We start from the raw sequence: 24,817 nt of genomic DNA, 5'->3' as shown, positions 1-24,817 counted from the left end.
CTCTCTCTCTCTCTCTCTCTCTCTCTCTCTCTCTCTCTCTCTCTCTCTCTCTGCCTTTAATAAATACGAATGAAATAATGGGAATTGTGAGTTGGGCACTCTTTAAATTCGTTCCTTTCAGTTTTTTTTTTTTTTTTTTTTAATTTAAAATTGAATAAATAAATAATGGAATGAAAAATTTTGAAAGAAGTCTCAAGGAAGAAAGTAATGTCTGGTAGATCTGTGGACAAAACCCTCATATCTTCTTTTCTAATAGTTCACAGATTCCATATTTATTTATATGTGACTTAATAACATCTGCAAGATAGTTTACAAATCATGTAAAAAAAATAATATCCACTCTAATCAAATGTGGACATCTTCTACGTTTTCTTTATGGAAATCCAGAATTTATATGTCGAGCAATTTAGCGTTTATCATTTGATTTTCTTTTTCTGAGCTTTGGATAGGATTTGATATGGGTTTCTTAACTCTTTCTATTAACTTCTTATAATTCTATAGTAGATTTTTTTGAACTTCCTTTTGGAAGTTGGTTGCCTTGTTTCCCTCTCTCTCTCTTGGTAAAATATAATATGAATTTTTAGAGTAGAGCTGCAACTACTCCCTTTCTTTGACTATTAAGCTGTCCCTTCAAATGATGAACATACCGATACTTTAGGCTTTGTACAGTTTCTGCTGATTCTCCACCCATATGCATAGCACCTGTAATCTAGAAAAGAGTAGCCTTTTTTTTTTTTTTTTTTTGGCCCTTTGCTCTACATAATTGTGTCTCCACTTTTTAGTATTACTTTGAATATGTGATCTGTGATAATGGTGGAGACTTGCTCTGTTGCCTATACATGCCATTGTATTTTAGATTCCTATTGTTGAACTAGGATAAGCAAGAAAATAGATTCCTGTTGTTGGAAAGACCATATTAATTAATAAACAGGCCATATTGCCCTCTCTCTCTCTCTCTCTCTCTCTCTCTCTCTCTCTCTCTCTCTCATGTATGCATTTTGAATGATAGTGCTTTGTTTCTTCCCTATACATGGCAACAGAGTAACTTTGCTATGTATTTTCCAGTTTGTAATTGACAACCAAGTGCTCTCTTGTTTTCTATCAAATTCTTACACAAAATCACAAGAAATAATAATAATAATAATAATAATAATAATAATAAAGAAAAAAGCTTGTTGGATGATCTTAAATATCACTGCTGGGAATAAAGGTCAAATACAGGTATTGATTCACTTTCTATATGAATTAACATCAAGATTCTTCCACATGTTAAAACATGGTAATTCTGAATTTTCACAAAGATAGTGGAAGAACCACAACATAATATTTTGTATGTTAACCCACCTTTGGTTTGCACTTTTTAGATTAATACAGGTTTGCATTTGAACCTTCTTGTTCATTTGGATTGATTTCCCTAAGACATTTGTTGTTGGGAAATTAATCCTTCTTGTTTTTAAGGCCTTTGAATGAATATAAATATAATACAATGTAATGTAACTTATAGTTTCAACTGTGTGTGGTATGAATGAATGAAATAAACTTTAAATGCACTAGTTTTGGCTAATTATATTAGTATATTGCAAATTTAATTGTATATTTTAAATAATTAGAGGATATTTATTTAATCTTTGTCATAAATTATGAGAAATATCATCTAATCTTTAATCAAGATATACTTTTAACATCTTTAAATACTGTTTTTGTTAAGATTGTTAACATTTTCATAGTTATTTTATTTAATTTCATATTAATTAATTATTAAACTAATGACGTCATTACGGTCCACTCTCAGTCAGAACCCGATCAAACCTCAAAAATCTTGAACCTTATCCTTTTACAGTTCGTTGAACAGTCCAAGTTTCAAAACCATGGCTATGGATAGGCTATAAATACTGACAGTTGTGTTCTTGAACGTGCTTCTCATTGAATAGACAACTAGTTTTAATACAACTTGCATTTGGTTCTTCACAAGGCCGCTAAAATGCTAGATGAATTTAATGTTTTAAAGTCTAAGGTGCCAATTATATTGTAATTTTTTTTTTAATAGAAGTGAATTATAGGTCTACATTATTCCTTCTCAAGTAATTCATAAATTAAATAGCATAAAACTGTCACTCTTGCTTACTTTTAATATTTCAATTAAGAATTCTTGTTTTACATGTATCGCAGGCTACATATTATAGATAACTAGAATTCTGTACTTTCCTATGAAACAAAGAGTGGTGTAACCAATTTCAATAGTTGGGAATTGGTGCTACTTCCTAAACTTGTTCTACATCGGCAATTACTATGTTTTGCATGGTTGTTTAACAATGCTATTTGCACATCATGGAAATCTATATTTTATTGTAATTACGTATATTGTATATAGTTGTTATACATTAGCATTTATCACATCCTTTTGGGGTTTTACCCATATGTTGTTGGCTTCTTGAAAAACTAATATCATGATGCACTTTGCTTCAGGATGAAAAAAAAAATCTTATCAGACGGCTTCAGTTTTGTAACATTTGCTAACGAAATTTCAGCCAAGTCGGCAGAAAGTACATAGAATATTTGGGTAGGAGTGTCAGTATGAAATATGATTAAATGTTGTACTGCTAATATTTCTAGTAATCTCAGAAATGCCTATTATTGGCAATGGTCATGCGCTTGGGCCAAATAGGCACCCATGTCGGTTTGCCCGTATCAAATGAATGAGCCTTAGAAGTTCCTTATGCAGAGTGGTATGGGCTATTGTCTATCAATATGGTCTCTGTGTAACTCAAGAGTTCATGGAGGAGAAATCAAAACAGAGGAAAGTATAGCGAAGAGTGTGAGAAAAGATGTCGAGTTTAGAATGATGTTTAAATGAAGTGGCTGCAACTCTATCCTAAACAAGTTCTCCATTCTAACAGGGGTATACCTCATTCCATCCTTCATGACTTTTGCTTAAAAGTTTGCTAGTTTCTAGGTTTGTGATTGGTTTGTGTGCAAAAACAAGATATTGGGTTTGATTAGCGGCAAATTCAGTATGATGTTGTAGTTTAGTTTAAAGACTCGTGTCTTTGTATTACTATGTGGAACTGGGTTGGAATAATGTCAACACTTTTTTTTTATCTTGAGTAGGGAGTTTATGTCAGGGTAGATGCCCTTGTGGTGGAATAACTGAAGTCTTAGGGCCTATTTGGTATGTGATTTCAAGCAACAGTTTTTAGTATTTAAATATCGAAAACTGTGGTTCAAATGAAAGAAATAATAAAAAAACACGTTTGGTAAGGATTTTTTTTAGAAGTGTTTGACTTATGTTGCTCAATTTAGGGTGCTTAAACACCAAATTTGGAAAACTCCTCTTATCAGTTTTTAAATTTCAAAAAATGTTACTCAATGGTACATTTGTAAATATTTTGAAAAACATGGGGCATACTTGATTAGACAACACATAAAACTTCATTCTTCAATTCCAAACAGGAGTCTCACTTGTCAACTTAACACACACACACACACACACATACATTTCAAACACGTAATTATATTTTTCACATACTGAAATATGTTATTTGAAATATAGTACTAAACACATTTTTTGCTTTATAAATACTGTAAATGTGTTTTCACAGTACTTTTTAAATCACAATTTTTACATCATTTTAAACAACAATACTAGAAATCTCTAACTAAATGAGCTCTTAGTGTTTCAAGTGTTTTTGTATTGTTTTGTTTCATATCATAAAAAAAAGTCTTGAATTATCCACAATTCCACACTCACACAAAAAGAAAAAGAAAAAAAAAAAAAAAACCCCCTTTTTTTTTTTGGGGTGTGTGTGGATGCAAGAATGCAACAATCTTTCAGTCTCTAAGCCTTGAGGAGTAAGGAGAAACACTCAGCCCAGACACTTAACGCTATAATTTTTTAATATGTTTGATGGTTGTAGTTGTCGTTGTCTTCACACACTAGCACCTTCATCCCACTTTTCTTTTGAGTGTGGGGACTGGGGTAGGGTCAGAGGTGGAGGTCAAATAAAGGTAGGTCTTTTTTACTTGGACTGCTAAAAGGAAACATAAAAGTAAGTAAAGCTTAAAAATAAAAAGAGAAGAAGAAGAAGAGGAAGAAGAAAAGGCCTTTTTTGCCAAATAGTATAATTTTAGGAAATATTTAGAAAAAAAGCACCTAGTCAAACTTATTTAATTATGTAGCAATTTTTTTTTTTTTTTTTAACTAGAGATTAGTTAACTTGAGTTTCACTAGGAACTCAAGTTTGACATGCTCGAGTTTCACTTTACCAAACTCGAGTTCCAAAAAAGAACTACGTAAATAAATAAGTTTGGTCAAGTGCTATTTAGCAAATTTTTCCTAAAATGATACTATTTAGCAAATTTTTCCTCAAATGATACTATTTAGCAAATTTTTAAAAGAAAGAACGGCAAGTTTTATCCAACTTGAAAGCTCAAATTTGTGTGAAAATACAAGAGCTTGTTTAGACTCCCAATTAAAAATTACAACTCGATTGCTTTTACTCTAACTTATCTAAGTGTGAAACAAGAGTAAATGAAGCATAATAAACCGATAAAACTACTTTAGTGCATAAACATGAACAACAAGCAATAAAAGTAAAGCACAAGAGTATGGAAAGAGAGATGCAACCGTAAAATAACACCAAGACATGCCATCGAAGAGGAAACCGAAGAATTCAATGAAAAACCTCTTCACCGCCCTCCAAGTGGTGAATCAATCCACTAGAGAATAAAATTAGAGTACACAAATAGCAAAAAACCCTCCAAGTCTAGTCTACCTAATGTGCTTGAGCCCTCCAAGCTCCTACTACCAATTGACTTCGCTAAGCCTTGTCTTCTCTAGCTCTCCAGATCCCGTAATATGCTTGATTGTATCTGTCAAGTCTCACCGACTTCTTTTGGCAAATCCTCAAAGCTTCCCAAGCTCCAAAACACTCACTACACTTTGAAAATGTGTAGGTTGTGTTTGGGTACAAATCTCCTCTCAATGTATGTCAATGGGAGAGAAAATGAGAAGAGGCTAAAATGATTTCTCACTAAAAATGAGTAGCTCTCTCTCTCTAAAAGATGAGTGTATGTGTTGTAGAAAACCTATTTAGGATTTTTCACTCTAAATGGCCTCTCTACAATTTATATGGGTAATGAGAGTATATATAACATGAGTGAAGGATAAGAAAGTCACACTTAAAAATTCTCTAGACAGAATGTTTCGCAAGTACTTCGCGAGAAAGCCTTACTCATAAGACACTCGCGAAACTAACAGCCTAGCACGACTCTTCAGTTTCAAGTCATGCGCTTCTCATGCGGCTACTTTGCGGGTTAACTTCTCGCGAGCTTCTCGCGAAATCCACTTGATCTTCAATTAAGTTTAAGTCTTCACCAACTTAATACTAAACTCAATACAATAAAATCCCACAAAAATACAAGGAAACAAATTTATGCAATTACAACACTTTTTTTCATGGAATAAGCCAATACTAATGTTATGATAAAAATCATAACTTAACATAACCTTTAGAAATTTTCAAGTAATGACATGCATTTTTTTTTTTTTTAAGAAAGAAAAGACAGTAAATGCAGGTCTTTTTGACTTGGACTGCTAAAAAGAAACATAAAAGTAAAGCTTAAAAATAAAAAGATTAGAAGAGGAAGAGGAAGAAGAAAATGTTTTTTTTTTTTTTTTTCCAAATAGCATAATTTTAGGAAATGCTTAGGAAATTAAAACAATCAATTAACAATTTTAATCAATTACTCAATATTATCATCAAAATTACCAAGACAAAATACCAATCACACACAAACACAAGAATTTATGTAAAAAAACCATTTCTCTTTAAAGGGAAAAACCACAAGAAATACTCCAAATAAAATTTAGAATTGTAAAATCAATTATGAATTTTCAAATTTATCAACCTTATGCATGTCTCACAATTATAAAAAAAATCTCACTATTTTTTTTCTCTCACACACTATTTTTATTTTTGATTGTGCATACCACAAAACCTTATTCTTTCTTCACTACTATGCACATTGTGAGTTCTCTTTCTTTTTTGCTTTCACTTTGCAAAATTAATCAAAGTCTCACAAATTCTCATTAATTTGTGCGCTTTACAAAATTTGTAGTCAACAACACCCAAATTTTGTTGTTTCTCCCCTTGCATTACCTCCCAAGCAAAAATCTCATTTCAAGGAATAGCCTTGTCTTCCACACCAAGACAACCCAAAAATAATCAATTTAATTTTTCCTTCTTCAACTAGGAAATCCAATTAACTTTCCAACTCACAATTGGATGTTGATACAATTTTCCAACAAAAATGGAACTATAAACTATTAACTTCAAAGCAATCGCTCAATTGGAGTAAGAATATAGCTTTTGTGGGCCACATAGTAACTTTCTATGCATGAGTGCTGATTAATGTTGCATCTTGAGTCCCCATGCTTTACATTCTTCAATGTGTTTAATAGGTTCTTAAGTTGCTCATTGTTGGGAAGACTCCAATTGATCAGTAAGATAACATAACATATTAGGGCACCATTTAACCTAAAATCTTAAGTCAATGAGTTTAGGCTCAATTATGTTATATTAATCATTCACTCTTGTCATGATTATTCATTGTGGAACTTCACTACTTAACCAACTACGGTACTCACATGTGAATATTTCAAAACTTGTTTGGACCTTAACATGAGAAAGGAGAAATGATAAAAACAATTTGGCAATGAAGAGAGAGAGAGGCAAGTAAAAGAGATGGAGGAGTAATTAAGAAAAAACTAATACTGACGTGGATTAATTAAATAATTTTTTTCAAATGTCTCCACAATGACTAGTTTAGTGTGTTATAACAACATTTTGAACTTAATTGGCACTTAATGGATACATAGAGCATGGACAAATAGAAATGTTCGAATAGAAACAATAGATAATGTATTCCTACTAGTGTCATGGACATTGGATACCGATATGATACAATATCAACAAGTAACAAGGCAAATACTTTAAATATAGGACCTGGACATGGAAGGGCCTAGAATACAACAACATGTGTGCATGTGTGTGTGTGTGTGTGTGTGTGAATTGACCTAAAATTAAGGCTACAATTATTGGAAACATATAGGAAAACTACTTCAATGAATATAATTAAATTCTCCTTAATATAGTTTAATATGTTGTCTTTTCTACACAATACTTATCATATTAAAACAACCCCACATATTGGCACTACAGCATAATTACATCTACTCGCAGCCCAATTGCCATCACCATTGTCTTTAGAAATGGTCATGTGTAATTTTACAATGAGAGAGGGGGGAGACTTCATCGTAAAGACTAAGCAGATTACTTATTTGTATTCAATTGTAAAATCTTATATTGAAGAAATTATTGCTACAATGTGAATAACCAAAATTCACATGTAATCCTTTTTTTTTTTTTTTTTTTATATAATCTTGAAATGACTTGTATTATGAATGGGCACAATAAGATGGAGGGATCAAAATTCACTAGTAATTTATTCATATTAATCCAAGAATACATTCAATTGTATACTCAATTTTATAACATGTTTAAGTAATGTGGGGTTACTCACCATCGGGGGAATTTGACCAAAAGACGGCCTATGCCATTGCTAGAGGGGATAGTGGTCTAGCTGCCAGGTTTGAGAGAGATTGGGTTTGGAAGGTGGACTCCATGCCCAGAATTAAATGTCTCTTGTGGAAAATCTGCGATCGCAGCATTCCAGTGAAGGAAGTGCTCTATGGAAGGGGCATCACCCAAGATGCTCAATGTTGTGTCTGCAACAATGAAAGGGAGTCGATCATTCATGCTATTCGAGACTATAGTTTTGCTAAATCTGTTTGGGACAACTTCAGAGACGCTTCGGGTATTCAAGAATTTTATAGCCTAGACTTGATTCCATGGCTAAAGATTAACTTAAACTTTCAATCCCACAGATCAGGTTTGATGCCGTGGAAGGTGATGTTCTCCTTTGTGGTTTGGAATTTATGAGTGCATAGAAATAATGTTGCTTTTAAGGGAGTAAGGTTGAACCAGAATCTTTGGTCTCACTTCGAGCACGCTGCCACTGAGTTTTTGTTCTGTGCTGGTAAATCAGGTAGGGCGGTGACCAGAGAAGCTAGGAGAGTCCGCTGGTTGAGACCGAACACTGGTTGGGTAAGGCTGAACACGGATGGCTCGGCCTTGGGCAATCCGGGTAAAGCTGGTGGTAGTGGTTTGATCCGAGATGAGAATGGAAGTTGGATTAAAGGTTTTATCCGTAATATTGGGTTTTCCTCTAGCCTGGAGGCCGAGTTGTGCGCCCTTAGAGATGGTCTGTCCTTGTGCTTATCTCTTAACATACCTGCTGTGGAGGTTGAGATAGATGCTAAGGTCGTATGTGATTGGATTTGGATTACCAACAGTAGTAGTTCTAATCTTAACCTTCCTCATTAATTGTGGACTGCAGGACTCTATTCAGTCGTATACCTCAGATCAGGCTCAGTCACTGCTTTCGGGAAGCCAACTAGTGCGCTGATGCACTAGACAGGAAAGGAAGTCTACCAGCAAGATTTCATGATTTTTGATAGTCCACCTATGGACATTTCGATGCTTTTGTATTATGACAGTATTGGCATGTATTATGAGAGGACTAGTCCTCTAACTTCCTTCCCCAGTTAGGGGTTTTAATAAAATTTCTGTTTACCAAAAAAAAAAAAAAAAAAGGTGGAGACGTTTTGTTCACAACTTTTTATGTGAACTTATCATTTTTTTTTCTTCTACAACTCACATAAATTATTTTAATAAATCTTGAAATTGAGTGTGCAATTTTTTTATTTTTCAGGTAAACAAACGCATATATTAAAGAAGCTAAGTCCTTACAAATTGACTCAAAAGAGCATTAGAGTTTCCAAACTCTATAAAAAATGAAAGATGAGAATGTGGTTCCTTATACAGAACCGAGTGTTTTCCATTTTTATGTTTTTTTGATAGCTTCCAGGTATTTTCTTATGCATATGGAGGTCAGCACATATGGGGCCCACATGGAAAAAGTAGCTAAAGTTGGGCTTGATGGTCAAAGCAAATAGAAGAAGGAGAAGAAGAAAGTGATAGAAAAAGAAAAAAAAATGTGTGAAGCATAATCTTACAAATTACTAATCACCAAAAAAAAAAAAATGATTATCTTGTTGAACTAGTACCAATCATATTCATTATCACATCTATTAATAATTTTTTTATTTGTATTTTTAATATTTTTTTAAATAAAGATATTATTGTTTAATTAAGTATCCCAAATTACAAAGTGAGCATTATTGTTCAATTTTAATAATTGTGATATTGAGTGAGTGCATTTTGTATTAGATTTGTGTGCAAGTTTCCTTAACTTCCAGGTGCTTTCCTAGCATTTTCTGTTTTCCTTTTTTTTTGCATAGCTTCTAAGTATTTTCTTGTGCATATGGAGCTTTGTGCATATGGATCCCAAGTGCACGTGAAAAGAAGCAAAAGTTGGTTTGACAATAAATAAAGAAGAAAAAAAATTTATGCGACAATTTATAGTGGGATGCCCACTTGCCCACCGACTCTTGACTCTAATAAAAGTTGGGTTTGGTAGTCAAAGAAAACAAAGAAGAAGAAGAAAGACAGAAAAAGGAAAAAACAGTGAAGCATAAGAAGGTATAGAAATAATACGTCAATGAATAGGTAAAATTCTATTTACTCTAATCCAATTTGTTTTCTTTTCTACGAGGTATTATCTTATTAAGATCACCTCACTTATTGGCATAATAGCATAACTACATTATTGTATTGGAGAAATTATAGATATAGAGTGGATGGCTACTTGATTAAGAGAGAAGTCATCTTTATAGTTTTGTCTTGCTAAACATTTTCTTTTTATTTTAAGACAAAGTTTGTCAGATGCTCTAACCCCACTAATTATTCTTTTATTAGATGTGAATTTTGAATAATGCGCAGTTGGATTACATTTTTTTTTTTCTTGTATACTTCATGTTTGCAAAATTTTTAGAAGAATAAAGATTAATAGTTATATCATCAATCAAATTTTTAAAATTTAAGTTTTTGTAATCTAAAATTATGCATTAAAAATAAATTTATATATAGTAAATAACATCTGATTGACATGAAATTTAATATGCATGTTATGAACATAAAAAAATGGGCACTCCAGCAAATAGATTTCCAAAATATATAAACATTTTAATTTTTCAGTAAATTAAAGTTNGAGTGAGTGCAATTGTGAAAGTGGCCCTTGTCTTCCTCTTCCAGGCGTTTTCTATTTATTTTTATTTTGGATAGCTTCCAGGTATTTCCTGTGTGTATGAAAGTCTGCACAAATGGGAGTCCACGTGAAAATAGCTACAAAAGTTGGTTTGAATTTGATAATAAAAAAATTAAAAAAGAAAAAAGAAAAGCATTGACATCCCAAAATAAAAATAAAACATTTTACATTATTAAAGCTTTTATTTTTGAGAAAAATTTACATTACTACTTCTATTATTCTATATATTTTATTATTTTTGAAAGATTAAAATAGTACTGATAAAATAAAACAATAGTTGTTTAGTAAAAGATGATGGTGTAGAAAGATGTAAAAATCTCAACGGTGGAGATTTTTAAACAATTAATTGGTGCTTGAGTTGAGTGCTTCGATAAAATGTAACACGCCTGCCATGTCGTTTTGCATATTTTGCTTTTGCCTAACCATATGTCCGCATGGCCCTACGGGCTAAAACAACAATTAATAGCCAACTTTATATTTGATAAACAAAAAAAGCCAGACTTTATGGTGTGAAAATGACCAACTTGATAGACAAAACAAAAGCAAGTGGTAAACTTCATTGCTGGTCTTCAACCAAAAAGAAGTTCATAGCTGGTCACCTGGAAGTTCACTCGTTTTGACTACTTTTTTGGGACGGGAAAGCAGGGAAGCGATTGCATATATCACCAACCATAGCCTTGCTACAGAAACTAAAGTCTCTTATTGTTGCTTCCATCCTCTTAGCTAGTCTGCAACATTCTGGTACATATCGCTTAACAAGCTAATAAGTTACCAATTAGCTTTCTTTTTTTTTTTTTTTTTTTTTTTTTGTGGGGGGTATTTTCCTATGCGTATGGAGGTCTGCATAAGTGGGGAGAAAAGTAGCTAAAGTTGAGTTTGAAAGTCAAAGAAAACGGAAAAAGAAGAAGAAAGTAACAAAAAAAAGAAAAAACAGAGTGAAGCACAAAAAAAAAAATTAGTAATTTTGTAAGATTATATAATCTTACAAATTGCTATTAAAAAAATTTCAAATACTTATTCATTATGCATCAATCATATTCATTATTATATCAATTAATAAATTTTTTGTATAAAATTTGTATTACTTTTAATACTTTAAAAAAAATTAAAGATGTTATTATTCAATTAAGTATCCCCAAATTACAAAGTAACAACATTGTTCAATTTTAATATGTAATATTGAGTGCATTTTGTATAAGATTTCGTGTGCAGGTGGCCCTTCCATTATAGTTGTTCTCCTGCATTTTCCTTTTCTCTTTTATTTTTTTTTTTTTTTTTGAATAGCTTCCAAGTATTTTATTCTGCATAGGAAGGTTTGCGCAGATAGACTCCATCTGACAAAAGGAAACAAAAGTTGGTTTGACAGTAAATATTAAATAAGATGAAAGACTTTATGCAACGGCTTATAGTGGGATGCCCTGCCCACTTGCCCACCGACTAATAAAAAAAAACCAAAGTTGATTTGATTATAAAATAAAGAAGAAAGACTTTATGCAACAATTTATGGTGGGATGTCCACTTGCCCACCGACTAAAATAAATTAATTAATTGATGGGTCATAGAAGATGAACTTTTGACCCATCTTCTCTCTTATTACAACTCACAAACACATACCTCCATATGCGTTCACCAAGCTTCTTTTAGGGAATTTTTTTTGTCAAACTTGCAATTTCATCTGTAACCTCACTGTTATAGTTCATCCATTTCCTTCATGGCTCTTCTTCCATCCGCATCTTCCTCTTCTTCTTCCAAGAGATGGAAATACGATGTATTTCTCAGTTTCAGAGGTGAAGACACCCGTAAAAAATTTACAGATCATCTATATGCTGCTTTGAAACAAAAAGGCATATTCACTTTTAGAGACGATGAAAAACTCAAACAGGGAACATCTATTGCCTTAGAGCTCTTGAAAGCAATAGAAGAATCAAGGTTTGCTATTGTTATTCTATCAAGAGACTACGCTTCTTCAAAGTGGTGCTTGATTGAACTAACAAAGATCATTGAGTGCATGGAAAAGACAGGATTGGTAGTTCTACCTGTTTTTCACTATGTAGATCCTAGTGATGTGCGAAATCATAAGGGGACTTTTGGAGAAGCCTTTGCTAAACATGAAGAGAGTTTCAAAGATAACATAGAAAAGGTACAAACATGGAAAGTTGCTCTGACAAAAGTTGCTAATCTTGCTGGATGGGATTTAACGGATAAGTATGAATTTCTTTGGAATAATACTATATATTGTCAACTTTTTTTTTTTTTTTTTCAGAATTTATTTATTACTCCTATTAATTACTATTTTTTACTTGGCCACCTGATAAGAGTGTATTTTTAACTATGGGTAGAATAACCTAGGCTAACCCTATTCTAATTCTAGTAGGACTAAATTCTAGTCATGCAAATTTAAACTTTACATAGTCCTTGCAAAATATTTGGCCCCTAATATCTCTAAAATTGCCCCCATAATACATCTAGTAATGAATTTTGAAATATAATTAGGCATTGTTAATGTGGCTAAACAAAGCTAAGATTAAGTTTAAGATGAATGTTTTGCCTTTAAACGTGGTTAGCTCTATGTCATCAAAATTATAGTTTTGCTATTTTCTCTGCAGGCATGAAACAATGGTTATCCAAAAAATCATTAGAAGGATATTTAGTGAGTTGTATCACAAACTCCCAGGTGTTTCTGAGGACCTTGTTGGAATGGACTCCGGTGTGGAGGAAATATTAGATTCATACTTAGGTGAAGGATTGGGCAGTGTTCGCTTTATTGGGATTTGTGGGATGGGCGGAATAGGCAAAACAACTCTTGCACTGGAAATTTATAGAAGAATTTCTAGTAACTTTGAAGCTAGTAGTTTTATTGCTAATGTTAGAGATGCAACTAAAAATCAAGGTCTAGTTTCTTTACAAAAACAACTACTTTCTAAAATCCTCATGGAAAGTGAAATAAATATATGGAATGTTTATGAGGGAATCGATGTTATAAGGAATACATTATGTAATAAAAATGTCTTTATTGTTCTTGATGATGTGGATGGAGATGAACAACTAAAAGCATTAGCAGCGAGACATGATTGGTTTGGTCCAGGAAGTAGAATTATTCTAACAAGTAGAGATAGTCATTTCTTGCAAAGAAATGGAGTGGATGATGTATATAAAATTAAAGGGTTGAATGATGATGAAGCTTTGAAGCTTTTTAGTTGGAACGCTTTTAAGAAACCCCATCCTAAAGAAAATTATGTGGATTTGTCTAAGTACTTTGTGAACTATGCTAAAGGCCTTCCTTTAGCTCTTAAAGTTGTAGGTTCTTCGTTGTATGCTAAAGGAAGGAATGAATGGAAAAGTGCCCTAGATAAATTAAAAGAAGAACCTAATAGAACCATTTTGGATATACTTCAAATAAGTTTTGATGGGCTTACAAATTCTGAAAAAGGGTTGTTTCTAGATATTGCATGTTTTTTCAAAGGAGATAAAAAGGATTGCATAAGTGATATACTAGAAAGTTTAGGTTATTATCCAGACTACAATATTGGTGTTCTTAAGGACAAATCTCTCATAACCATTGATGACCAAGGAATTCTATGGATGCACGATTTGCTGCAAGATATGGGTCAAGAAATCATTCGTCGCGAATCCCCTAAAGAGCCTGGTGGACGTAGTAGATTGTGGATTTATAAGGATGTCATCCATGTATTGAAGAATAATACTGTAAGTTGACCAGTAAAAACCTGAACTTAAAGATATGTGTGTGTGTGTGTGTGTTACTATAAAATTTTCTAAGAATTTTTACCAATAATTCCAAATTCATTATTTTTGCTTATTAGGGAACAGAGGTAGTTGAAGGAATAATGCTAAACCTACCTATTCAAAAAGTAGAACACTTGAGTGCTGAAGCCTTATCAAAGATGAAAAATTTGAGATTGCTTAAAATTGGTAATGAGAAACCTCCAGAAGACTTCATAAATGGTACTATGAAACTTCCAAAAGACTTTAATAAGGGGAAGGTGCAACTTCCAGAAGGGCTCAATTATCTTTCTAATGAGTTACGTGTTATTGAATGGCACGGATATCATTTAAAATGCATACCAACCAATTTCCAACCAAGCAAACTTGTTGAATTGAGAATGCATTATAGCGGCATCAAACAACTATGGAAAGGAAATTTGGTAAGATTATTACTTATGCAAATGTGTATTATATTCCATTTCATTAAGGCTTGACTTTGTCTAATTATTTATTGGTTTATAACAGATTTTAGATGAGTTAAAGCTTATAGACCTCAGTGACTCTCAAAACTTGATCAAGACCTTGAATTTCAGTAGAGTCCCAAATTTGAAGCAGTTGATTCTTCAACGTTGTATAAGACTATCTAAGATTCATGCATCTCTTGGAAATCTCAAGTGGCTTACTCGATTGGATCTAAGTGGTTGCAAGTGCCTTGAGAGCCTTCCACCCAAGATCAACTTGGAATCTCTTGAAATTTTTATTCTTTCTGGTTGTTCAAGACTAAAGAAGTTTCCAGAGGTTGTGGGAAATATGTCAAATTTGTCAGAACTTTATTTGAACAAGACTGCCATAAAAGAACTACCATTGTCAGTGGAGCATTTAACTGGCCTTATTAAACTAGATCTAAGAGACTGCAAAAACCTTTCAAGTCTTCCAAATTTTTGTTGTTGTTTGATGTCTCTAAAAATTCTCAATTTGTCTGGCTGCTCAAAAATTAATGAACTGCCAGAGAATTTGGGGAATATCAAAGGTCTTGAGAAGTTAGATGTGAGTAAAACTGCTATAACAGAATTACCTTCTTCATTAGTTCTCTTAAAAAATCTCAAAGCATTGTCTCTTCATGAATGTGAAGGCTTAACATCTATACCATCAAATAAGCTCATCGGTTTTCCTTTAATGCGAAAAAGAAGAGTAGACCCCACGGGCATGTTAGGGCGTTCTCTTTCTAATTTATGGTCTTTGACCGAATTGAATCTAAGTTATTGCCATCTTCAGGCAATCCCTGATGGTCTTGGTTGTTTGTCCTCTTTAGAATATTTAGATCTTACGGGAAATAATTTTGTATGCCTTCCTGAGAGTACCACTCGACTATCTAATATGAATTTTCTTCTTCTGAGTGGTTGCACACATCTTCGATCTTTACCAGAGCTTCCATTAAATATTAGGCTTGTTGATGCAGATGGTTGTACCTCACTGGAAATATTACCATTAAGACCTGAAAATGGTCCTTATGAAGTCCTCCGTCTTCACAATTGTGTTAAATTGATTAACAATGAAGACTACAATTACATGTTATTAACAGCGCTAAGACATCACATTCAATTTACGGTCTCTCTCTCTTTCTTTCTCTCTCTCTCTCTCTCTCTCTCTCTCTTGCTTGTGAGGTTCTAAATATAATGATTTTGTAATTTTGTATGTTTCAGGGAGATCAACCCATTTATGAATTTGTAATTCCTGGAAGAGAAATTCCGAAATGGTTTAGGCATCAAAGTGTGGGGACTTCAGTGAATTTGCAAGTGCCTTCAGATAAATTGAAGGGCGTCGCTATGTGTGCACTTTTTGTACTCCGCCATCATCATCCATTTAACCTACATCATTGGCTTCTTTGTTACTTGAAAGCCAACGGAGATGAAAGTAGTTTATGTGGCACTATGTTTTCGGAAAAATTTGGTAAGATTGATTCGTATCATTTTTTCCTGGGTTACTATCCCTATGAATTCTTCAATCAGAAATTGAAAGAAAATTGGAGTCAAGTAGATGCTAATGGATTGGGTCAAATTGAGATTGGATTTAAAACCGACGGTCCAAGATTAGAGGTTACAAAATGTGGGGCCCGTTTGATATTCGAACAAGAAATTGAAGATCTAAACCAAACTATGCGCGGGTGCAGCAGCAGCAGCAGGTGTAGCATCACTCCTTATGAGGATGATTTGGAAGATTCAGCAAAAGATACCAAAACTGAGTGAAAGCCATGATGAGTATTATAGGGATGACAATGGAACCAGTGGAGAAGGTATCTCTAATCTAATTGAAAGATACATTCCACGTTTGGGAAATTGGATTGTGAATTTAAGCACACAAGGACAATGTAACTTTGATTGAGAGGAAGAGAAATCCCAATGAAAGTGGTGGCTTTGATGAATCTGTACAGCAGACAATCTTTTTCCTCTGAATTTTTTGTAAGTCACTGATATCTCTCTCCCTTTTAGGATCTTTTTTTGTAGCTATATATTTCTTTTTTAAATTCATTGAGTTCATTAATACTGGTGAGTAGAAATTATCGCATTGCCAGGATTGGAGAAGATATGTGCAACAGGTATTATGCTCATCGTTTTTTGTTCCCTTATGTAGTGGGAAAAAGAAATCACATGGCTGGCCAGAGAAAAGGTGACCTTTCTGGTGAAAAATGGCCCAAATTTACTTCTTTCCATTTGATTTTACAAAAAAATTCACTTTTTGTAAAAATTAACTGGAATTGGAAAATTTTAGTAAATGCCATAAAGAGAAAACACACCCCATTTAATTCTTTTTTATTTTTTATTTTTTAATGAATAAGAATAATGTTACAATGCGAATGCTTTTAACTCTTAAGCCATATTAGTGGAAAGATTTTGTGGACGAGGGTGTTCTTGTATGAGGAAAAGGGAGTGGAGGAACACATAGACTTGAAGTTGGAGATAGTGAGAGGGGTGAGGCGGCCATAGAGGCCAAGATTGAGGCGGCTGAAGAGGAAGGATTTGGTGCAGAGAGGAGTGGAAGGGTCAGGGGAGAGACTTGGGTTGGTGTTGGGGAGGAAAGTGGTGGGGTAGAGGCTGAAGTCCATGAAGATACGGTCGGTGATGGTGGTGTCAAGTGGAGGAGAGGCTAGTGAGGGTGGTGGAGGAGTGGTGGTGGTGAGGGAGAGTGAAGTGGTGGATAGGAGGAGGGAGAGGCGGGTGATTATGGGGTTGAGGTGGAGAGGAGGAGGAGGGTGGTGGTGGTGGTGGTGGTGGTAGGAGAGGAGGAGTTAGGGTTGGGGTGTTAAAGAGCAGGCCATGATGGTGGAGTGAACATGTTTTTTTTTTTTGTTTGTGGATGGGAATCATGATGGGAGGGAGGGAAAGTGAGATTGGTTTTTCCTGGAGGCTTGGGGTCTACTCATTTACAATTTGGATAGAATATGAGCTATTCTAAACTTCTAAAAATTACACTTTTTTACTATTCAAGTGTGGCATTGTTTTAATTTTTTTCTATAAAATCTGATTTTGTTTTAAAAATATTTTTTTTGTCCATATCAGTAACTATTATGGCTTAAGAGTTAAAAGCATTCGCATTGTGGTTCCAAAAAAATTTGTCCATCTAAAGAACCCTTCTTTTATTTTTATGTTTGTTGTAAATATAGAGCCTAAGGTATTTCTTGTTGACAGTTTGGAATTAGAAACTTTTCATCGTCTTACTTGTCTGTCACTAGAAAACTGATGTCATGTTGTTCCATCTAGGTGAATGGATGAGGCTGTCCTACATATCATATATATGGTGTCATCACTTTCAGATTGGTTGAATCAATGCAGTTGCATTGAAGCTTTCAGTTGCCAGCATTTGCCCAAGCTTTGCAGTAAAGAAGTGTGGGCTTTGTCTCATAAGTCATAACAGCATGATGATATGCAGAGTTCTAGCAAACAGTAAGGCACTGCATGGCTTCTTTATCTTACAAATGGGGTCTCATTTATTATTTTATAATTCATATTAGGGGAAGAAATTAGCAAAACTATAATGGTGTAATAAGACCCAGTAGAACTAGAAGTTGTAATCGAGAATTATAACTTGAAAGACTGAAGATATCAGTTGATCCCATGCTTATTAGGGAAAACGGGAAAACAAGAATAATTTTTCCTCTACTTTCACTGCTTCCTTTGTGACTTTTGAGCTATTCTTAAGTTAATGGTATGTCATCCACCTCCTAGTCTTCTGTCAATAGACTTATTTAAAAGAGATTTTTTTTTTTTTTTTTTTTTAGTAGAATGGTATGATTTTACAACTCTCTATGACATGCTACAAACAAAAAATTGGCTGTTGTGGCTTTTCCAAAAAGTGGATAGAGCACCCTAATCTAATTAAAAATTGGATTGGGAATTTATGCACAGAAGGTAGTTCTATTTGTGATGAAGAGGAATCCCAGTGAACCTGGTAGCTTTGATGAAGTTACTGGACTTTGTTGGGGAGGAAATATTGTCAAACTACTAGCAGACAAGAAGAGTGCAACAAATTGTGTGCTCATCATTTTTGTTCAATTATGTTGGTGAGTAAAATCTGCACTCTTGTTACTCTCTCAATGCCTATATATATATATATATATATATAATGAAATTTGCGTTTGCTCAATTCAATTTTCTTGTCAATCAAATTTTTCAAAGTTGAAAACTGTCCTACATAATCTGTTATTTTCTGTTTTGATTAGATCTTATATGTGTGCTCTTCTGTTATGGACATCACAATTTGATTTTAGATCATAGACTCCAACACTTTGCCTTATCGATTAATCATTGGTAGGATATGGATGTTGGTTATCTAAGATAAGAAGTTCAATAAAATGGGAAATTTTATTGCAAAATGGGTAACCAAACTAGATAGATTAATATTGACTATATTTATATATTTTCTATTCTTTTGGATAAACATTGAAAACTTAAAGAGGTTTGAGATCATTGTTATTTGTAGGTTTTAGTTGAATTAGATTTGCATGAACATAAAAGAAAATGAATTTAGAATACATGATTACTAGCACTTCACTATATTTTGAGTGGTCATAGGAAGTAACAAATGAGAGAAGCATATCGTTTTTGTATGATCTGTGTGAGAGAAGCATACTGCTTGTGTTTACAATCTGTGTGATACTGTCCACAAACATTTTATGGGACAATATCCCAATTTGGATTGATTGATCTCATGTGCATGATTTGTACTGTTCTCTGTATGTCAACCTATTCCAAGGACGGACTCAGGATTTTAAGCTAATGGAGGCCAAAGTATAAAGGAAAAAAAATCCAAATAAGTATCCATATAGTATTAAAAAATTATAAATACACAAAATTGTTATTCTAAATACATTAAGATGCAATCATCTACCCAAAAAAACAAAAACAAAAACAAAATAATGTTTTTTTTTTTTAATACTAGGCTGACTAGGAGTTCTATTTTTTTATCAGTTCATTTAAAATAATATAAACAAATCTTTAAAATAATAAAGGAAGTGAGAGAATTTGAGTTTTTTAATAGAAGGAAGAGATATAATCTTAATAAAATATTGTATTTTATTTTTAACAACTTGCTACAGTCAACTGGTATTTATACCAGTTTACTACAATTGCAAAAAAATTTAGCTTTAGCTTCTCCTATAACACATGTTTTATTGGTTCTTTGATGGTAAAGTAGTTTTTTTTTGGCTAAAATATAATCACTATTGTGAATGTTTTTATTGTTTTTGTTAACTTTTTGGGTTGAATAGTTATTATTTAGGTTAGACTAGCAAGGTTGATTGGGGAGAAGAGGGGCCTAAAGTTTTGGAAGGGGGCTCAACTACAGAAATAAAATATATAATAACTATATATATATATATAAATAAATAAATTGGACCCATGGGGGGGCTTAGGCCCCCACCTAGGTCCGTCCTTGACCTGTTCTATATGTCCACCTGCACTGGAAAATATATCCTCAAGATTTAAATGAGCTCTTAATATTCCTTAATTTTCTTAAACTTAATCAATGGTTTTTTCTAGTACGGAAAAAAGTATAAATAATAAGAAGCTTTATACTAGCCTTGATGCTAGTAAAACTACTGTTCTTAATATTCTTAATGTTTTGTTTCTTTCATGGTTTATTGAACATACTTCAGTAAATGAATGATAAGTAGGGTGGCTATTTTGGCTTGGTTGATTAATTAGGATGCAAGTTGATTAGAGAAACTTATAGGTGGATAACACCTATGCAAAAAACACCTAGTTCTCTCAAATAGCACTCAAGGCTACATATTTCATTAACTTCAAAACTAACTGATTACAATAGATGGTTAAATGCCTATTTATACAGGCTGTATCAGAGTGCAGCCAAAAAATCAACCTGATCTGATCTTATCTACTGTTGAACTCGACTAAATAACCACTTAACATCCTGACTAACATATTACAAAAAGTTCTCAATGTTTACTTTTCTCTAGCAACCTTTAGCCTACTGTTTGGTTACAAGCCTAAATAACTTGTCTCTGTTACAGCTGAGACTTGCAGCCCTCCAAGCTCCTTCCAACTGCTTCCATATGAATTGGCAAAGATTCAGACACTCAGTTAATCTCCTTAAGTGATCACCAGCTGGCTGCTACAAATAACAAGTTTCATTAGGCTAGGTTGCTGGCTGACTGAATGTACTGCTGAACTAACCTTCCTGCTGGATTATTGTTGCTACTGCTGTAATTGAAATCAGACCTTTTGATGCTCCTGCATCAATGAAAAAGCCAAAGAAACTTTGTTGCATATATATATATATATATATATATTATAACTACAATTAATTTCCCAAGCATCTTTGTGTTTTCTGGTTTGGTGCTCCATTTTACAGGACATCAAACGGTTCTTCTCGCTGTCATTATCGATGCCCATGTTGTAAATTAGAAAATATTTACAATGTTATGCTAATATATTGGCTATTAAGCTGTCAATTGTTTTTGTTTTGGGGTGGGGGGGAGGGAGGGGTGCGCAGATTGCTGTTGACACTACCTCTCCTTCAGATCATGCATGTGAGGCAGGGAATCCTCTACCTCTAGCCACTAGTATTACTAACATTGGAAAAGGGTGAACCCTGAATCATTTGTTCATGGATGCGAATGGATTCAGTCAAATTGAGATTGGATTCGAAACCGAAGGTCCAGGATTAGAGGTTACAAAATGTGGGGCCCGTTGGGCATACAAGAAAACATTGAAGATCTGAACCAAACTATGCATGGGTGCGGCAGCAGCAGCTGTAGCATCACTCCTTATGAAAATGATTTGGAAGATTCAGCAAAAGATACCAAAACTGAGTGAAAGCCATGATGAGTATGATAGGGATGAGAATGGAACTAATGGAGAAGGTACCTCTAATCTAATTGAAAGATTCATTCCACGTTTAAGAAATTGGATTGGGAATTTAAGCACCGAAGGACAATGTAACAATGATTGAGAGGAAGAGAAATCCCAGTGAAAGTGGTGGCTTTGATGAATCTATACAGCTGAATTTTTTGTAAGTCACCGATATCTTTCTCCCTTTTACAGATTTTTTTCTGTAGCTTTATATTTCATTTTTCGTTTTTAAATTCATTGGCATATATGCTTTCATTTGAGTTTAGTAATTTGTGATTCTTATTTCTGCTAGTTTCCCCATACTGGATACGATGAAGTTGTTGGACTTTGTAGTTTATTGATGAGGAGAAACTGTGGCATTGTCTGGATCAAAGAAGATATCTGCAACAGATAGCACACTCATGATTATTAATTTTGTGGGGTAAAGTAGATACTCTTGTTGTTCTCTTGGTATTCAAAAGGAAAGAAGAAAATTAGGACTGTTTTTCACCAAAGGTTGCCTTCTCTCAGGCCAACCATGTGTTTGTGTTATTTTTTTTCCTCACTTCATCAATCATTTCAAAGGTAGATTCAAGAGATTTTTCCTTTTGCTTCTTCTAATTAGTTTTTATAGAAATAGGTAGATTCAGGCGATGAAATTATTTGCAAAGTTTTCTTGTTGAATACAGTAGACCTTGATTCATTATGCTGTTATATTTGAATACATATGTGAAGTAAAGACGCAATTAAATCAATAGTTAAACTAATACAACTTTTTGGTTTGATGAATAAGAATAATGTATTAAGAAACAGGGGGCAGGGAAAGGGACCCAACTTTTTTGTTTGATTTATTTTTAAGTTTGTTGTATTAAGAAAAATAGAGCCTAAGGTATTTCTTGATGACAGTTTGGAATTAGAAACTTTTCATTGTCTTATTTGTCTGTCACTTGGAAATCAATATCATGTTGTTCCATCTAGGTGAATGGATGTGGCTGTTACATTGAAGCTAAAAGCTGCAAGCTGTTGCCTGAGCTTGGCAGTGCAGAAGTGTGGGCTTCATCTCATAACGGCATGATAATACACAAAGTTCAAGCAAACAGTAAGGCACTACATGGCTTCTTTATTAATTGATGATTGATAGTATTGAGAAAAGAAATAAGCAAAGTTGTAATTGAAAAGATTACATGTGTGAATATAACATTAGGCTGCTGATTGTTGAACTAATATACCATGCTCCACACCATAGCGTTACAGCCCTTCTTTGTGACATGCTACAAACTAAAACTGCCTATATTCTTAGTTCATTAGCCCCATCATATCAGGACAACCAGTTGGGTTTATCACAACTAGCCTCGCATGTTGGCTTGCTGGGAGTCTTTCAGTAAACTCAGTCCCACTTCCAGAATTTCCTACAATGGCGTCTGCATTGGCAGATCTATGTTAGGGCCAGGGGGCAAAATTCTAATAAAATCTTGTGTGTGTGTGTGTGTGTGTGTGTGTGTGTGTTAAGTATTTAGAATTTAGAATTTTTTTTCAAAATTTTGATGGACAAATACTTCTAGTAGTTACCAAAGATTTATCATATCCAAATTGATGTATTTGCTCTGTTTAACTTTCTTTTCAATCAAAATTTCCAAAGTCTACATACTATCCTTAGTATCCTATATTACCTTGGACTAAACACTGGTTGATTTCATATGTATGTCACTTTAATTAAGAAGTGGCTCTGGCTAAGTCAATATGCATTTGAGTTTTTATTCAATCTAAACTTGATGTTTGTATTTAGATATAAGTAAATTTCTAGACCCATTTTTGTTTATTAACTTGTGTTATTTCTTTCTGCTGGTTTGCAATAGGGAGGACTGAAGTTGTAATAGTTATTGGTGTTGCTGGCAAGGACTGGATGCACAGAAAGCATTGTCATTGATTATGAACTATATACTTCTTCCCTTGTAATCAAATCTGTTGGGATGGACCATGATAAATTTAGTTTGATGTAGTTTGTATTTTTCTTCTGTTTGTTGTCAAATGCATGCTAATTATGTAATCACTTGAAAGAGTTGTATAATACTATAATCTATCTTTGGACAGATATTTCCTACCCTTTACCACATTGAAGTTATACATGGCTGTAATTAGAAGAATATGAGTATTTTAATGTAAAATTAAATTGAATTTTTCAAAATCTCACTTGATCAAGATTTAAATTTTCTCTAGCAAAATTTAGTTTTGCTCGAGTGATTTAAGTTCTGCTCCAACAAAGGACAAGCAACTTTCTGTAAAGATCTTGCTTGAGTGAGAGATAAGTGAGACTTTTAGTCTGAATTTTTTTTTTTCTATTATTGAAGAATTTACTCGAGTAAGAAGGGTTCGTTCACTCAAGAAACAATTGCAAAAAAAAACAAGTTTACTAGAAAATTTTGTAGAAAAACAAGAGAACCTTGGCAACATTTTAGAGTACTTGTTTCAACATAAGTGACCTTTCAAATGTGCATTTTCTTTGGCAATGAAGGTATAAGTCACCTTTCAAATTTGTTTTTTTTTTATTATTATTATTACAACTCTTCATTGCTTATAAATAAACAACCACATTTTGGGGGTCAAATTTTGCTCTCAATATAATGAAATTCGCAAATTTCCCAAATTTTGTTTTTTGTAGAATCTTGTTGTCTTGAGATGCTAGGATGCATGATACATGACGCCTAGACATGCTAGTATGCTATAAATATCTTGGTCTCCTAAGAGAAGTTGAGTTATATGGCTCTTGGCCCTATATATACTATATAACTGAAGATAAACTACTCATATTTTTTATAATTTCATGATAGTAAGTTAGTAACGACAACTTTGATAAGATGATTTTGCGGAAAATCATATTACAAAAATGAGAGAGAAAAGCATACTACAAAAATGAGAGAGAGAACACATTAAGCTTTAAGCATCATCAAAACAACTATTTTCTTGTATCTCCATCTACTCATCAGAAGGCTCTTCGATGGTACCTATGAGAGGTAGGGTGCCCAATTTGTTCAAAATCATTATTTCAAGTTCTTAGTCTTAATTTTTTTTTTTTAATATTTATAAAGATGTGATAAAAATTAAAACATTTGAAAATATATCATACCCTCAAAAAACACACACAAAAAGTACCTACGATGTTTCTCTTATCAAAGGAATAAGTCCGGTGGCATAGATTTTCAAGTACTTTTTGCATTCTACACTTGGATACCGATAGGTCCAAGCACAAAATCTACCATAATCACTTCTTCCATTGATGCAAGTGAATTCACTCTTTTCAATTGTTTAATTACATTTATCTTTCATTTTTTGTTCTTTCTATTTGCATTTGTTGTATTAAATCACTAACACCATTTTAACTGATACATAACCAAACCTCAGACTAGTAACATTTATCTCACAGAAAAAAATAATAAACAAAATTATGATATCTATTCCAGAAA

At 33.3% G+C, this 24,817-nt stretch overlaps 1 protein-coding gene across 13 annotated transcripts; it reads left to right on the top strand.

Moving 5' to 3' along the window:
• The first annotated feature begins 11,806 nt into the window (after nt 1-11,806).
• On the top strand, nt 11,807-23,478 carry LOC112005003 (disease resistance protein RUN1-like). Of its 13 annotated transcripts, none has more exons than XM_065780625.1 (12): nt 11,807-12,492; nt 12,894-13,992; nt 14,109-14,450; nt 14,536-15,618; nt 15,714-16,469; nt 16,583-16,677; nt 17,769-17,951; nt 18,414-18,568; nt 20,537-21,537; nt 21,670-21,941; nt 22,335-22,455; nt 23,213-23,478. In XM_065780625.1, exons 1-5 carry the CDS (start codon nt 11,999-12,001, stop codon nt 16,254-16,256), a joined length of 3,561 nt encoding a protein of 1,186 aa, XP_065636697.1. In that variant the 5' UTR covers nt 11,807-11,998; the 3' UTR covers nt 16,257-16,469; nt 16,583-16,677; nt 17,769-17,951; nt 18,414-18,568; nt 20,537-21,537; nt 21,670-21,941; nt 22,335-22,455; nt 23,213-23,478. The 13 variants fall into 13 exon arrangements, with proteins under 13 accessions (XP_065636697.1, XP_065636696.1, XP_065636699.1 ...); XM_065780624.1 differs by having other exon boundaries at nt 16,565-16,677; XM_065780627.1 differs by lacking the exon at nt 16,583-16,677 and having other exon boundaries at nt 18,417-18,568.
• Nucleotides 23,479-24,817: the final 1,339 nt, after the last annotated feature.

This window comes from Quercus suber, unplaced genomic scaffold (genome assembly GCF_002906115.3).
Source record: "Quercus suber isolate HL8 unplaced genomic scaffold, Cork oak 2.0 scaffold_242, whole genome shotgun sequence".
Classification (NCBI taxonomy): domain Eukaryota; kingdom Viridiplantae; phylum Streptophyta; class Magnoliopsida; order Fagales; family Fagaceae; genus Quercus; species Quercus suber.
This window is presented reverse-complemented; position numbering and strand designations above follow the sequence as displayed.